The 15,850-nt window shown below is 40.6% G+C and overlaps 1 protein-coding gene across 1 annotated transcript in view; it reads right to left on the reverse strand.

The window, feature by feature from the left end:
• The window catches only part of LOC128440812 (calsyntenin-2), a 238,423-nt gene that overhangs the window by 68,941 nt on the left and 153,632 nt on the right, over positions 1-15,850 (reverse strand). The window contains exon 5 of the mRNA XM_053423654.1: positions 10,370-10,519. Within this exon, the coding sequence (XP_053279629.1) occupies positions 10,370-10,519 (150 nt within the window). The remainder of the gene's footprint in view (positions 1-10,369; positions 10,520-15,850) is intronic.

Genomic DNA, 15,850 nt, shown 5'->3' on the forward strand with positions numbered 1-15,850 from the left:
AATATTCCAAGGCGCAAGCATGATTTTAATGTGTCTAGATAGAGGGGGGGGGATCTGCACTGTTTTCAAGTGGTAATCTACAAATCAGTGACTTTAGATATGAGACATATGTGTAATTATTTATATCACCGTGTTGGCTCGAGTCTATCGCTGAAGGTTTTCAATACGGAAAACCTTATCACTCGTCAACTAGCCAAGAAAACACTGTGTCACGGTGTGTTTGAAATCATAGCAGTCAAAAGCAAATCACTCTGACTCCACTAAAAACCTACAAATTGATTGTTTGTCCACTTGGATCCAACAAAGCTCTGCACAAAACAGCAACATATTATCTGTTGACAATGCTTATAAAGGGAGTGTTATCAAACAATTGCCTTTGTACACATGTAGCGGACATGAAGCAACATTAGTGTCCAATGTACTTTATATTCAACAAATTTTCTGAAAACATAGCAAAATGGCCAGTGTCCTCTTTGAATAGTTATAAAATGTTGTCTCTTTAAAACAAGTCTTCTATTACAATGATTTTATACAGTTTTTAATGGGATGATTTATAGGATAATGAAATTACACAGTATCTCATTCTGCAGGAGGCCTCCCAAAACGCCCCAATTTCATGTCTAGACTGAGTCAAATTATTTTGCTGCCTATGAGGATTGAGCGAAAATGAAAGTTCAATCCTGACTGTTTAAAGTGAAGACACTGAATCTGTAAAAAAAAGGTGCTTCCCTTTTCAACATCTTGTTTTTTTTACTGTGGTAGCAGGCTAAGTGGACTACTCAAGACATCCATGTCCTCTATCTCCTCATGGGGGATCCTGAGGGAATCCAGGGCTGGTTGGGATATACTATTTAATCCCTGCAGCATGGGCTGCCTCAGGGTCTGCTCTCCTCACAGGGAGGCTTTCTAGCATCATCCTCTTTAGTACATACCCAAAGGTTGTAGCCTGAAGGTCAAAATGCAATATAACTTTAGATTGATTGGTGAAATGACATCTCAACTTCAGCTTTATGATTGCAGCACCAGTCCTTCCCTTCAGCAACACCTTTCCTCCAGGTGTAATTCTGTTCCCTTCTGTTTTATCCATCTCTTACTCCCTCTCTGGCTGTGCCTTTGTTTGCTCAATGTCACCTTGACACTGAAGTGGCACTGTGAAGGAAACAGACAAGGGCGGAGGAATGTAGCAATATAAATGAGTGTGCTGGTATGTATTGTGTATTTGACTGTACGCTTTGTGTGTATGTGCATTAATGTAGGGAATACCCTTTATTCCATCTAATCAGGGTAAAAACATAAAATGGGAGGGATGCTGGCATTATAGTGACATAGCATATTTCACATATGGAGCATTTTATGGGATAGAAATCTAGGGGTTTTAATTAATTTACATGAGAACATATGCTGAGTAATGCTAACTATATTCCCTGACTAGTTGAACAGCTAATCCATGTTATTCATAGAGGAGGAATCTCGTGTTGCGTGGCTTCATGGTTGCGTGATATATGAGTGTGAAGAGGCACCACGGTATTAATGAGACATGATATTTTATTGAAACTCATTTTCATTCTGTGGAGATTTGTGCTTGTTTGCTTCCATTTGCCTTGTATCCAGTTGGCTACTGTAAATCTCTCTTATGTGATAAAAGCTGGTCCGTCCTGGGAACGGGTTGGTTTCGTCACTATTATTACATCAGTGTGCTGGTTTATTTGTGGAAGGGAAGAAAGGCGACACCTTGGGTCCATAAACAAACTGAATGTCCCCACTTTAAAGTCTTTAATGGGTCTGAGGCCAGGCATGTCTTCATGGTGGAGAGGAGAAAAAGACATCCTGACCTACAAATCCATAAAGGATGGAGGACAACAAGTTTGCCATCTTTTAAAGTTGAAGGGGAGACAGTGGAGACAGGTACTCTATTGGACCAGTGTGCAGGGGGAAAACTCCCCAAAAGACGTAAGCAACTCGGATAATCAGGAGTCTTCCCGGCAACTAGAGAATCCTATGTGTGATTGTTGACAAATTAGTAATACTGCATCCCCTTAGAAAGGCATGGAGAGTATTGAAATGTTCCACTTCGCATAATCCTGTGGCTCCAATTTGTGGTTCTTCAAGCTTAGACCCTGGATATCTAGACTAAGACTCGCCATAGACCATTTATATTTAATCTGCATATTAATGCAGATTAAATATTAATTATTAATTAATTAAAGCATTATTAATGCCTCAGCTGCCTGGATTCTCACTTCAAACTAGTGCACGCTATCAAAGATGAGAGACAAATGGAGAGAACAAAAGAAGCACAGGGGTGAACTGATAAGCCGGATGGCAAGATGAGAGGGAGCAGAACAGAAAAGTAAAGAAAATAATCAACCCCCACAAAGAAAAGAGGAAATAAAGAGTACAGAGTAAGAAAAAAACGCAAGACATAGGCACATATAGGGCAGAATGGAAACAATGAGAGTAATAAGGGGCAACCATAGAGGGGATGAAAAGAGCGGGAGCAGCAGGCCGATAGCCACAGTGTGAGATTAGAGAGCAACTGAGAGAGGAGGAGGAGGCTAGAGGAAATGGGAAAAGGAAGTGCCGAGCCATTCATTTTCCTTTTTCCCCTCTTTAATTCATCCTCTTCCTACTCTTATCAGAGATCAGGACCATTAGCTGCCACTCACGTACACACACACACACACACACTTGAATTGCATACTGGAGAGTCAAGCAGAAAATGCAACTGCTGATCTCAGACCGAGAAAATGCCTGAGACCCTGTGTTGATCTTAGATTTTCTAGCTGAGGTTGGCTTTCATCTTTCCACCAACTTTCCTGCTAACACAATTTAACCTGTCGTTTTAAGCCTCAGATACTTATTTTTTTTGCCAAAAATAGGTAAACTGTAATTGAGAAATTTGAAATTAATATTTATAAACATATTTGTTTAGGATTGAGGAGAAAATGCAGAATGTGTGCAGAACATTTCTAAAATTCCTTTTGTATCAGAAATGGGTAGAGTGCTATGGAACTTTTATGGAAGCTGCTGAAAGGAGAACTGCAGACAATTTTAATGTAGACTTGCTGCATCAAGGAGACCAGAAGGTGCAACAATATACAAACGCTGCCAGAGTAACATGAGCAATTGTCTCCCCCAAATCTGAAGATGTCTCCCACAGCATCGCCATATATCTTTCTCTACTTGCGTCAATGATTCTAACAGCACATCCATGAATGGCTAGATTTGCTGTGATGCTCTATGTTACATGTAGGTGTTCGCATCCTATTGGACAGTTCACCCTAAAGTATGAATAACTAAATCACATTGTGTCCTTATGTCTTGGCACTGATAAAATACGCAAGAGAGTTAAAGTCGGTGAGAGTTGACTTTAGTGTCTCTCTGTCTGAGGCATCGGAGTTATACATGAAAGTCCCTAAGCATAGACACTACAATGTTATGTTGGTTGGTCCTTTATCTATAACCTGACCTTGGTGACTGCTTAGAGAGAGAAGGGAATTGAGACAGGCACTGTTCTCCTGTACAGATATGATGTGTAATATACACTATATACATAACATATAGTGGCATATACAGTAATGTGTGAGGATGTTCGAAAATTCCTCAACTAAGAGGGAGAAAGATACTGAAGGGAAATTACAGACTATGTTGGAATCTCAACAAAGAATCCCAGGGAGCTCAGCCAAAGTGACGATGGGTCCTTGGTCACTTCTCTCACCAAGGCTCTGAAAACTCCTGATTGTTTCACACTTGTTCCTTAGAGAATAATAAAGGCCACTGTTAGACGTATGAATCTTTAATGTGGCAGAATTTGTATTTGTAGTCATCCCCCCGATCTGTGCCTCCACACACCCCTGTCTCTGAGCTGTGCAAGCAGTTATTCTGACCTTGGGGCTTGTTTTTTGCTCTGATGTGCTTTGTAAGCGGTGAGACTTATAGATGTATGCCTTTCAAAATATCTTATCACTGGAATTCTCATAATAAAAAAAAGCACCTATATGTACAATCATATGTGGTATTGCTCCAATTATATATACACACACACATACACACACTAGTTCCCAGTCATTCTCAAAACACAAAAGATGGATATGATTTTGCAGAATTATTTTTCCATCAGTGTGAAAATCTTTCTTTCAAGGCTTGTGTTAGGCTTGTTTGTTAGTGTAGATGTATTTGTATAAATTGTGTGTGTATGTGTGTGTGTGTGTGCGACAATTCCACCTGCAGTAGAGGGCATACACAGAAATTGATCTGGCTTGTATTTTACAGGTAAGTAGAACACGTTTAACGGGACAGGTTTAATGGGACATTAAGCACATCGTTTACAGTTGTGAAGCACAAGCGGTCTGGTTCATATGGTTGTTCAACACCGGTGGCTCACATATTTCCAGTTCACTTTATGTGTCAAACATATTTCATCGAATGTGTTATATAAATTCTGCATATTTCTTATTGAAATAACTTAGTAAAGGGTCATTACAACCGTGACGTCAGACTGTCTATTCGTGAAGAGTGTAGAGTGTCAGTGTCTGAGAGATGCTCATTGTAGACTGTTCTTACTGGATTATTTTATTCAGACAACAGACTAACTGTGACCTTGTGTTCAATAGTTTAGTACAAGAGGCTGGTGAGGGCAGTTTAGCAGATTCTATGCTCATCTTTCGAGTGTCACACTATAAACCCTTCAACTTAAGTTTATGGAGACAGTGACTCACACGGGCCTCAGACAAGGTCGTATCGTGAAGAAGAGAAACATGTTGGTTGTGGATTAAGTTTGGTTGGTTGCATTAAGGCCAATTTGAACCCAGTGTAAAAAAAAAAATGCTGGCTTCTTGTTTATTTGGATAAAGAAAATCCAAAAGTGCCGTGTGTGTTAGTTTTTTAATTGATCTGCATTCATTTACAGATAAGCTGAAATAGTGTCTGGGTCTAAAAAAACTGACAAAAAGTATCACTGCTTCTGTTTTATCACATTTGACTTGTGTAAAAGAGACTAGTTGGACGTTAAATGGTGTACGGTGAAGACAGAGCTTTGGCCCTGTTATCTGCTTTCATCACTCGAAAGCTCCAAAACATTCGCCGTTTTGTCATCAGACAATAGCCGATGGGCTCAGAGATTGTAAATACTATAAAATGAAATGAAAGTGTGTAATTTTTGTAAGCCTCACCAGAAGACCCTGATGATATTCAGCAGCTAACTTCAGCAACTTACGGTTAAGGTTTGGAGGTTAATGCACTTAAATGTAAATTAAAAGATACAAATGACTATTTAGTTAAATAAAGGAATTAGGAAAATAGCAACAAGTGGCTGAGATTGACCATAAAAAACTGTCACAGTCGACTTTCCATTGCTGTTCTAGAAACTATGTGATGAACCAAATAAAACAGATAACCATCTCAACCGGGAAAGAGAAGAAGCTCCAGCCTACTACGTCACTTATCTTCCCTCTGTCCACTCATTCCATGATTACTTTCTCTGGTGTGTATGTTCGTGTTTAGGATTTCCTCTGTGGCCAATAAGAAGGAGCAAGATGGAGAGACAAGATAAGAGATTCACTTTGAGAGAATGAAAAGTTTTGAATTGCTTTGGACAAGCAGAAACAAGTTAAAATGGAGTTTCTTGTTTTGAGCCTTCTTGCATTGTTGGCTTCCACTATCTGATTATCCCAAAGCTGGGATGTAATTTCCATGTTTTCAAAAGCTGCTTCAACAGTTCGTAATTACTGTAATTGTGTATAAATATTTTTATATTCCACATTCCACAATGAAGCAATACATTGAGATATGTGCTGGTAAAAAGAGGGGCAACAGTGGGGTCACGGTTTGTCAGCGCTCCAGCACCTCACCACAAGGGAACCAAAGGAAGGTGAGGTGTCACACGTGTGTCCTCTAAGAGATCGGGGTGGAGGACGTGAGTGCCAGCAGGGTGGCAGGAATGCAACAACAAGCCACATGGACTCCAAACCAGCAAGCCTAAGACTGCAAGAACACTACAGACGATTATCAAGGGGGCGTCTTGCTGAAACTTGGTAATGACAGCTGAAGATTGACGTGGTGCTATTGCTGAAACAGCTAAGCAAATACTCCTGCTTTAATTGACTGTCCTCCATAAGATAGGATGGAGGAGGCCTCTGGGAGAAAGTCTGGTCTGCTGACCTGGTGAGCAAAAACTAGAGCTGAAGACAGCAAGCACAATATGGGACCACTGAGGCGCACTGCAAGAGTTTCATCAGCTCTCTCCTTCCTAGTGGCCTTCAAGCTGTTTGGCATTACGGGACTCCACAGGAATTGAAGCATCAGGACCATTACAGATACCGCAGAGAAGGCATCAAGATGGCTGTGGAACAAGTAAGTGAACCCTACCTAGACACAAGTGAGAAACAAGATAAGACCTAGCACCTGGCTGTGTAGGGTGAAAGAACAGAAACATACTGCATGTTCAGTAGTAACAAGTAGAGACAAATCCTAACAGTGTATGTAGGCTAGTCAGAGTTAAAAATAAAGTAAGAGAGATATGTAAGTTAGAAGAAAATCTTTAACATGGCTGTGTCCACAATAAAGTGAGTTTGCCATCTTGGATTGCTGTCCGAAAGATTTTTTAACACTCATTGTTTCCCACAATGCATCAGAAAAAGTACTTTACAACCGAGTCAGTAACCAAGCAATATATACCATCATGCAATGACGTTATTATCGGCACTGTCTGAAAACTTTTTGTTCCTTTGGCTGATGAGCTCACTATATAGTCCTCTACATAGAAGACCCTAGTTAAGTAGGGGTTGCTGAGTGGGTGAGTGCTTTCATACACAGCCTGTGTGCGTGTGTGTGTGTGCGTGTGCGTGTGTGTGTTTAAAGGCACCACCCGTCAGAGTTTCCACCAGTTGAGTGAGGACGTGTGATAAGTCAGGACAGACACACAGCTGATCCCTGCAGTCCCAAACCAGAGACCATAGCTAATTTGAACAGACAGATTACTGTTTTTCTACCGACCGAAAACCCATCTTTTAAATGTGTGTGTGAGAGTGTGTGTGCTCATCTCTGACATTCCCACAGTAGCCTGTCGACACAAGCCTGCCTTTAATTCAACAACCACTAGCCCTATTAAATATCCCCTGATCTGTGGCCATGGCATTTACTTATCCCTGTCCTTTCCCCCCTTTCATTTCTGCTGCCAAATAATGCTCACAGGGATGACTCTCATCAGGAAAGAGTGTCTCCATGCTGATGTTTGTGTGTGTGTGCATCTTCTCACTATCATTTCATGCTGAAAATCCTAACTTGAAAAATGCACTCAGAAAAAATATTGTCAACAGACTTCAAAGACAGGATAATCACCGGGAGCTGAGAGATGTCACCCTGTACACCAAACAACCCTCTGGTAATGTATGAGTGCTGTGCTGAAATGTATATCTCCAGACTAACAGCATCGAGGGGCTTCACAGACTGTTCAGAGACCAGTTTCCATTCAATTGTCAGTGGGTTAAACTGAAGGTTTTGCTCATCAATCTACTTTCAAATACCCACAATGTCAGATGGAAAACATGCTTATAGATATTATTTCAAATTTATAGAAAATCAAAGATTAATATCTGACTATTACAAAAAGTAGTCACACCCGCACATAATTTAGTTAAGGTTAAGGTTTTTATTATTTAGTTTTTAGTTATTTTGCAAACTCTTCTGTTCCTCCAAATTAAATATTCAAAAGGTTTGTGATGAAAAAAATCCCCTCACAGCCTTAAAATGGCTTAAAAAGTAACTATAACTTCAGTTCCTTCCTCATTTTGCGACTAGGATCTATGAATATGCTAATAACCCCCCCACCCAGCTCCATGTCTCCTCACCCTCAAAGCTTACCTGCTGTTGAGGAGCTATTTCCAGCGACTGAGCCCCACCCAAAAGTTCACAGGATTAGTTCCTTAGGTTTATGACATTATAAACTCTGGCTGTTTGAATCTGTTTACTGCAGTTTTAAGGTAGAAATACTAACCAGAGTGTGCTCCCACCGGAGGGCAAACTTTTAAAGTGTGTGAATAAAATCTAACATTTAGCATAGCACATTCAGACCCTTGGCTGTGTCACTCTATTTTGTGGCCAGGTGCATCCGTGGGGTATGTCTATAATTGGACTGTGTATGTAAGGTCCCACAATTGGCACTGCCTTTCAGGACAAAAAACAAGACATGAAGTCCAAGGAACTCTCTGTAGACCTCGGCATAGCTGTGAGGCACAGATCAGTGCAAGGGTACGAAACCACTTCAAAATCTTTGAGCGTTCCCAGGAGCACAGCCGCCTCAATGATTGTGAAATGGAAAACGTTCGATGGGGGAGAAGGACCTCTGTCGGGGGGGTGACCGAGAACCCAGCAGCCAGTCTAACAGTCCTTCATATGTCCTCTGTAGACAAGGGAGAACCTTTCGGAAAGGACGACCATCCCAGCAACATTCCATCAATCAGGCGTTTATGGTAGTGTGGCTAGACAGAGACCACTTTGAGTAAAAGGCGAGTGACAGCAGGGTTGGAGTTTGCCAATGAATCTAAAAGCATCTGGAAAAAAAATTCTCCTCTAAAGAGAGAAACACTTAACCCTTTATAAAGAGCACCTAGTGTGTTTTTCACGACATGAAATTTGCCCTTTGCACATTAAGACATCGTCCGGATCAACAACAGGGACATTCAGTGTTGGCAGCTGAGTAGAATGCAGGAGACTTAACACATTACTGCTGGTGGCAGCATCATGTTACTGAGGGTGCCTTTCAGCCGCTGTTTTGAATTTTATACATTTGTTAATGACAAAGTAAAAACATGTTTCAGTTTGTCACTGATGTGCAAAAATGTGTAAAACTGTGACAGGTTCTCAAGACTTTCTTAAACCCTTTCATGAGCATGTGTAAAGTGTTTCGATATGAGACCGTCCCCATTTTGGAACAACTGTGCAGCTAGAACTGTGTCTTTGGGTTATGCAAAAGTCGTTCACGTGTAACCTTCTCTCATGTGTTCTGACAATATCTGCAACCTTTTACAGTAAACCATGAAGCATGCTATTAAACTTGCCATCATCCTTGCTTGTGGTTTTACCCCCTTGGCACAAAAAACAATCCACACCGTGCTGCTAAGTGCTGCTCCAGTGAATTTGTGAATTTTACAGTCAATATGCATATTGACTGTTGTATTCCAAATTTTTTTTTAGACTGTTTGGTTTGTCGACCATAATTCTTCTGGATTTTAAAATCAGTCACTAGACTTGTAGAGCTGCGACTGCACTGCAAAAATCCCCCATCTCAAGAAATTATTTAAACAAGACTAATGTTAAAGGTTTCAAGAAGTTCCTTGAATCATTTATTTTCTTGATGCAAAAGTGATTCTGCTTTTTTCTGTTTCGTTTTAAGATCCTGACCTTGTCCCCGAAGATTGCTGAGGAAGATCAGAAAAGTTAAGTTGGGGTTAGAAGGTTGGAATTTGAACACGAGCCAAACCACTTGACCTTTTTTAGGGTTTCCTTGCTGCCAGTGAGCTGCTGCCAGGGTCCTTATATAATTATATTTATCACCTTGTTTGCTAACAATATGTCCTGTGGGGCGTGAAATGGCCACATGCCAAACAAATCCAGCGCACAAACTTATGCCCTCATGACAATAAAGCACAGGTTGTACATGGTTCTAGGTGAAGCAGTTTGCTGCGTGAGTTTGTCCTCCATCAAGTGCCGCTTCCCTCTCTGACAGATTGCATCCACAGATACGTCGAGGGCTCTTTGTGTTGTTGTAAAACCGGCTTAACACTTTTCTTTGCATTACTCTGAGCCTTGTTCAGGCTGTCATGACTTCTGATGTGCTAAAAGCCGTGTTGGCTGAGTCACACCGCTCTTAGTAAATTGCTGTTGATTATACCAGCTAAAGTTGACAGGCCAATTCTTCAGGGAGGGAAGAAAAGAGAGAGATGATGATGGAAATGCAAAGGAAAGCAGAAAAAAAGTGTGAGGGAGGAAACAAAGAAATCCAAGAGAGGAAGAGGGAAAGTAAAGAGACTGGAGAAACTCAGACAGCCGGATAATCACAGCATGCAGATTCCAGCAAGTACCAGACATTCAGAGATAAGCATGACCACACACACACTAAAGTAATAATATGCAAATAATCACATCTGTGTTTCTATGAGCATAAATAGATTCCTCACAGCTCACCACCCAAGCTCCTTCACTGTGCACACACCGTGCAACACATCCATGCTGACACACACATACTGTACAAACTCAAGTAATCACAAACAAATAATTGCCTTTGCGTTTCAGGAGGTTTAAACTATTCTCTGTCAGACCTTCCTGAAATCGTGGCACCCAAACGCACACACAGAAGTGATGAGGGCCCCACCTTGCCAGCCGGGTTTGCAGACAGGCTTGACATCGATGTGGACGGGAACGCTGTGCAGCGCCCTCTTCTGGCCGCAGTCCCAGGCTGTTACCTGGATCTCGTACTGCTGCTGACGGTCATAGCTCAGCTTCTCGGTGTTGCGGATGTTGCCTGATGGAGGAGAAAAATGTCATTCAAGGTCAAATTCAACACAAAGGGAAAAAAAAGAAAACTTATCATAATATGTTAAATAATTTCAGTCCTTTAATCTTGTCTGAAAAGAAAAACCTGAGTACTCAAGAGCCATAAATTCTAGTGCTCCGTTTAAGATTTCAAATCCCTCAAAAATGGATAAATTAACAAAATGTCTTCCTATTGTGTGGTTGTGGTGAAGGAGATGAAGTAGTTTAATTGTTGTTGGTGTAGCCAGCAGGTCTTCATTGTCTGTGTTCTAAGATTCACCATCAAGCGTTAGAAAAACAGATGAGATAGTTCCTGTTTGCAGCATTAGGCCCTTCATTCTAATATGTCACAATGGATAGAAAGGGATTTTTTTCTTAAGGAGCGACTGACAACTGTGGAGAGCCAGTATTCCATGTTACATTTTGTCAGCGCTCTTCGGTTTGTATTTGTGATTTCAACAGCAGTTAGGTCTATGTCTATGACACAGAGACCAAACAGCAGTCCTCACAGTGAAAGAGCCCACAGTGGTGTTGTGCACTGGGAGGAGGAGAGCAGCATCAGGTCCAAGAGCATTGTTTATTACATTTGTTGGGTTAGGCACCGTGAATCCTAGAATGACAATCTAGACTGTCCAGAGCTGCTCGGCTCTGAGGTGTCTGAGGAGAGACATTTGGTGCAAATGGCCTGAACAATGGTGCAATGGCAATTGGATGCTCCATCATGACAATGCAGCCCCTCACAGCTTGTCTGATGGGTGCAAGTTGTGGGCACACCAACACAATCCCCTGATTTGGCTCCCGGCCACTTCATCATCTTTCCTAAAATGAAATTTAAGCTGTAGGGTCACTGCTTGACACGCTGGAAGAGGAAATGACTAACTCTCTACGTTAAAAGCATAAGAGTACTGGTAGTATGCAGCTGCACATGAAGTCTATTTTGCAGGAGGTGGAAAGCAAATATAAATCTGTAGCAGGTATGGGTAAACCCTTTACACTTTGTAAATGCATCAAAGCATTGAAGATGGATCTAACCAGATGGCTGAACCTCCATGTGTTTATGGATTAATGCTGGATAGCATTATCGTAATTACCTGCTAAAGTGCACAAATTATTTTTCTGCTGCCTTTGGCAGTTATCAAATATCTATCCCTTAATTATCATCACAATTTGGACTGGAGTTAGATAAAAGCCAATAATAGTTACCGCTTAAAAACATATTTTAATGGCAGCTGACCAGTAAATTGAAATAAATACCATGATATTATTATACTGTCTTATTATGTTTGTGTAAACGGATCCACTGAGAAAAGTCCACTGCTGATGAAGGTGGAATATTTAAATCTCTATAAAAGATATGCTTCAAATCAAATACCCTCAAGTTTTATGTTTGACCGATCATTAAGTGAAGGCTACTTTACATAATCACCAACTGTAATATATCCATGGATGAGTGTGTCTAACTTCACTGACTTCAATAGTTTACCCAGTAGAATTGAAACTCTAGGAAAAATGAATAATTAAAGGTTGAAGTTTGTTCAGCCAAGTGTAAAAAAAAAATCCTCAGTATCAATAAGCAGAGTGTCTTTGATGCACTTGGTAAGATGTGTGTGGAATCAACCTGTCTGTTTCCTCAGTCCCCCCCTCTTGCCAGTTTTCTCAGGTACTTTTATAAATTGGCTCTTTTCAGTGTTGAATCAATTTAAGTTACAGAACTTTGTACGAACTTTTAGGTCCACTGAGGACTTGGAGATGTAAGATAAATGTAGAGGTAAGATAAATTCATGAATACAGCCCTTGGTATTGTTTAAACAGGTTCAGTCTCATGGCCTGTTGGGACCCAGAATAAAACAGAGCCAATGTTCATGTTATTCTATTCGTTACACCTAGCTTTTCTTCTATTAAAAGTAAATATATCTTCTAAATAAGTTTTGTGGCGAATCTCTACATGAATCTTTAATTTGTAAATTGATTAAGTTGGGAGATTACTATATTTTATATGTTTTTTGGAGTGAACCCATTAATTTAGAAAGCTGATGTACAGTGAAACAAGCAGCTGAGAAAATGTGATAAATGTGTAGAGTACAAAGTTTTCTGGGAAACTCTGTTATAGATGCAAACACCAAATCTGTAACTGAGAAACAGACGAGTTTCTCAGTCTTCAGTGATTTGGAGACGGACTTTATGGAATCATAAAATGTCTGTTTGAGCTTTTTTACAACTAGACTGGTTTGTCTTTATTGTAGCCAGGGGCAATGTGAAACAGACACGTTTTTCATATTCATTGCTACTTCCAGCTTTCACATGATCTCTTAATGGAGCTTTACTTCAGCTGAGGACTTGAAGAAAGGTACTTGTCTCCTGTTTACTGACTCAAATGACTTTAGAGTTTAGTGCAAACTACCCAAAGTATGAAAGTTAGGCACTCAAGGAAAGTAAGAGGGTAAATGCAGCAGTTCTGCTCAAGTGTGTGTCTCCTGTAACGGCCTTGTTCATTTGAGACTCTATAGAGAACACAGAGTGATTGTGTACTGCTGCTGATCTGCCTGCACACTGTGTTGCTTGAGTGTGTTTGCTTACATGAATAATGGGTATTTAATTTTAATTAGATTTCATTTCAATTCCAACCCATCATGATATATCATTGTCAAATTAACTGTGATGCCTTAATATAATCACTGTAACGAATGACATCATGGTTGGATGACAGGTAGCCTCAATCTAACACAAGTGCTTCGATTAGTGTTCAGGTTTCCATTAAACCCCTGTTGCTTCATCCCCCTCCATGGTGTTATTGTTTTGAAGCCACTAAATGCTGTATGTTCAGAATTGATTGTGTGCCCGCCAACTCTCTCCCAAATTGGGGTTGTGTTGCATTGTGGGCAATGTAGTATTTTTTTTAAAGTTCAGTCAAAGATAATGTCATGTAGGTGGAGTTCACATAAGCCATTTGTGCCACTTAACAAATCAAGCCCACAAAATGGATCCTTTTTATCCTGTATATACTAATGTATCTGAATCTATATGTATCTACAGCACATGGCCATCGTCTAAACATCTTCTACCTCGTCTTTAACTGCGACACACCCAAGATGGCGTCTTTTCTCATGCTGAGCAGACTGCATGAAGGGACCTATTGTAGTCCTATAATGTGTCGGTTAATATTCAATGAATAGGGAGGGAGAATGACTGACAACCCTGCGGAGTGAGAAGAGCTTTGACATGACGGGGGACACGATTGGGCATCATTGGCTAAGACTTGAAACAGAACTGGAATGAGTTGTTGTGCGATAACTCAGCCCACACGCGCTTGTTAAGGTTGTTGCATTGTGGAGGGACAGGTGTGGAGGAAGCTGAATGTTGATAATGGGGTAAATTTGAATATGAGTATGTGAATGGGACAATTAAATATAATTCATATGAGGACGGCATTGTTCGTCCTCCCATCCTCCTCATCATCCATCTCCCTCTTAGCTTGTTTAGAATTCTTTCCCTCCTTGTTCTCTCCTTCCCAAACGTCCCATTGCCTCTCAATGCACATCATTGTCTCACTGTTTCGCAGCCTCATCTCATTTCACTGTTTGCTGCCTCATCTGTTGGGCTCTTCTCTGTCTTTTTCCAACACACACACACACACACACACACACACACACACACACACACACACACACACACACACACACACACACACACACACACACACACGTAGTATAAACACTCACACCTTTCTGCATGACGAAGGTTCCTATTCCAGCTCCTTCAATTACCACATCAACTTATCCGTGTCAGCAAGCTGTGCGTGCTGTGACTGCTGGCGAGGGTGGCCAGCTAGTAAATGACTACTTTCCCCTTCATCTTGCTCTCTCTATTTGCCCTTCTATCAGAGGAACATAAACACACAAATGCAAAACCATCTCTGCACCTGCCTTTGTGAATTCCCTCCATCATTGCTTTATAATTACTGTCCAGGATTACAGGAGCATTTCTTATCTCTGTTAGGGCTACCGGTCATTGTTTAACAGACAATGCCGGCATTCTTTTTTTTGTAGTTATAACAAATCACATGAAGAAACAACAATTTGACCGTTTGTGTTGTTAGTTTGCTTTCCAGCTCCTTTTCCCTTTCTGGGGCACATGTGGCACCAGGCCTCTGCTGTTCCTCTGAAAGACTGAACACTTTTAACAAGTCACAGATCTCTAGTTGTATTTAAATACGGTTCAGAAATGACATACAACAAATTGGATTTGTAGGTTTCGATAAATGCTAAACAGGAGGGGAGCTTGATAGTTAAACTTAAAGGAACTATAGTTAATCGCAGATTATTACATATTCTGTGTTCCTTCTAAAGATTAAAACGACCATGTTAGCCTTCTGATCTCAGCATTTTGCCCAGAGCACTGCTTTTAAGTAGAGCCTCACAAGCCACTAACACCGCTAAATATGTTTTTGATGTTCACAAAAAAAATGAAATTATCAAAAGTCGATAAGGTTATAGCCTGTTTATCAATAATTTCATACTTTACTTACATGAATGCAACACTTTACCCCGAGACCAACATCCTACTGATGTTACTATTGACAAATAACACACAAATCAATAGATTCAGAGTCAGACGTACAATAAGAGAGGTCCAGTAACAGCTGGGCACTGTAATTTTTAACAAAAAGAAATAGTGCAGTCTTAAGCTATAGATAAATATGCATTTGGTGGAATATGAAACACTTATGGTAGTAAAGTGGTGGAAATAGGACTGAGACATATAAACTATAATGTTTTTTTTATGGCAATGAAGCAACATGTCACCCTGTGCTTCAGTGTGGTTCATTGTAGTGTTTGATATTTTGACTTAACAATGAACTCTGATACGTCAGAGATTGGAAAGATAAATAATAATTTTTATTAGGATTAAGTCAGTGTTGTTTTTGTCTTTTTATTCTATTTATTGGCAATAGGAAAAATGTGTTATATCACCAGTCTTATTCTTCTCGTATAGTTTACCACTGCTTCCGTTTTGTATCTCTCCCTGATCCTCTCAGAGCACTTACACTCAGTCTCACAGCCCACACCTCCTTTCCTCCCTCCATCTTCCTCCTCTCTCCCTTAGGTACTCTTGAGTTCAAGAGCTCTCAAAGCCTTTTCCTCAGCGGTCAATAGCTAAGCGAGACCCTCAAATGGAGAGAGAAGAGAGACCTCCTTGGCTGCAGCCTCTCCTCTGTATCATTTACAGTCCAGTTTTACCCTGACCTCATCGAGTCAGCCCTTTTTATTACAGCACCCCACGAGTTGGCAACGCTCGGAGGTCGGCAACAACAAAAATGTAA

This window comes from Pleuronectes platessa, chromosome 5 (genome assembly GCF_947347685.1).
Source record: "Pleuronectes platessa chromosome 5, fPlePla1.1, whole genome shotgun sequence".
NCBI classification, from domain to species: domain Eukaryota; kingdom Metazoa; phylum Chordata; class Actinopteri; order Pleuronectiformes; family Pleuronectidae; genus Pleuronectes; species Pleuronectes platessa.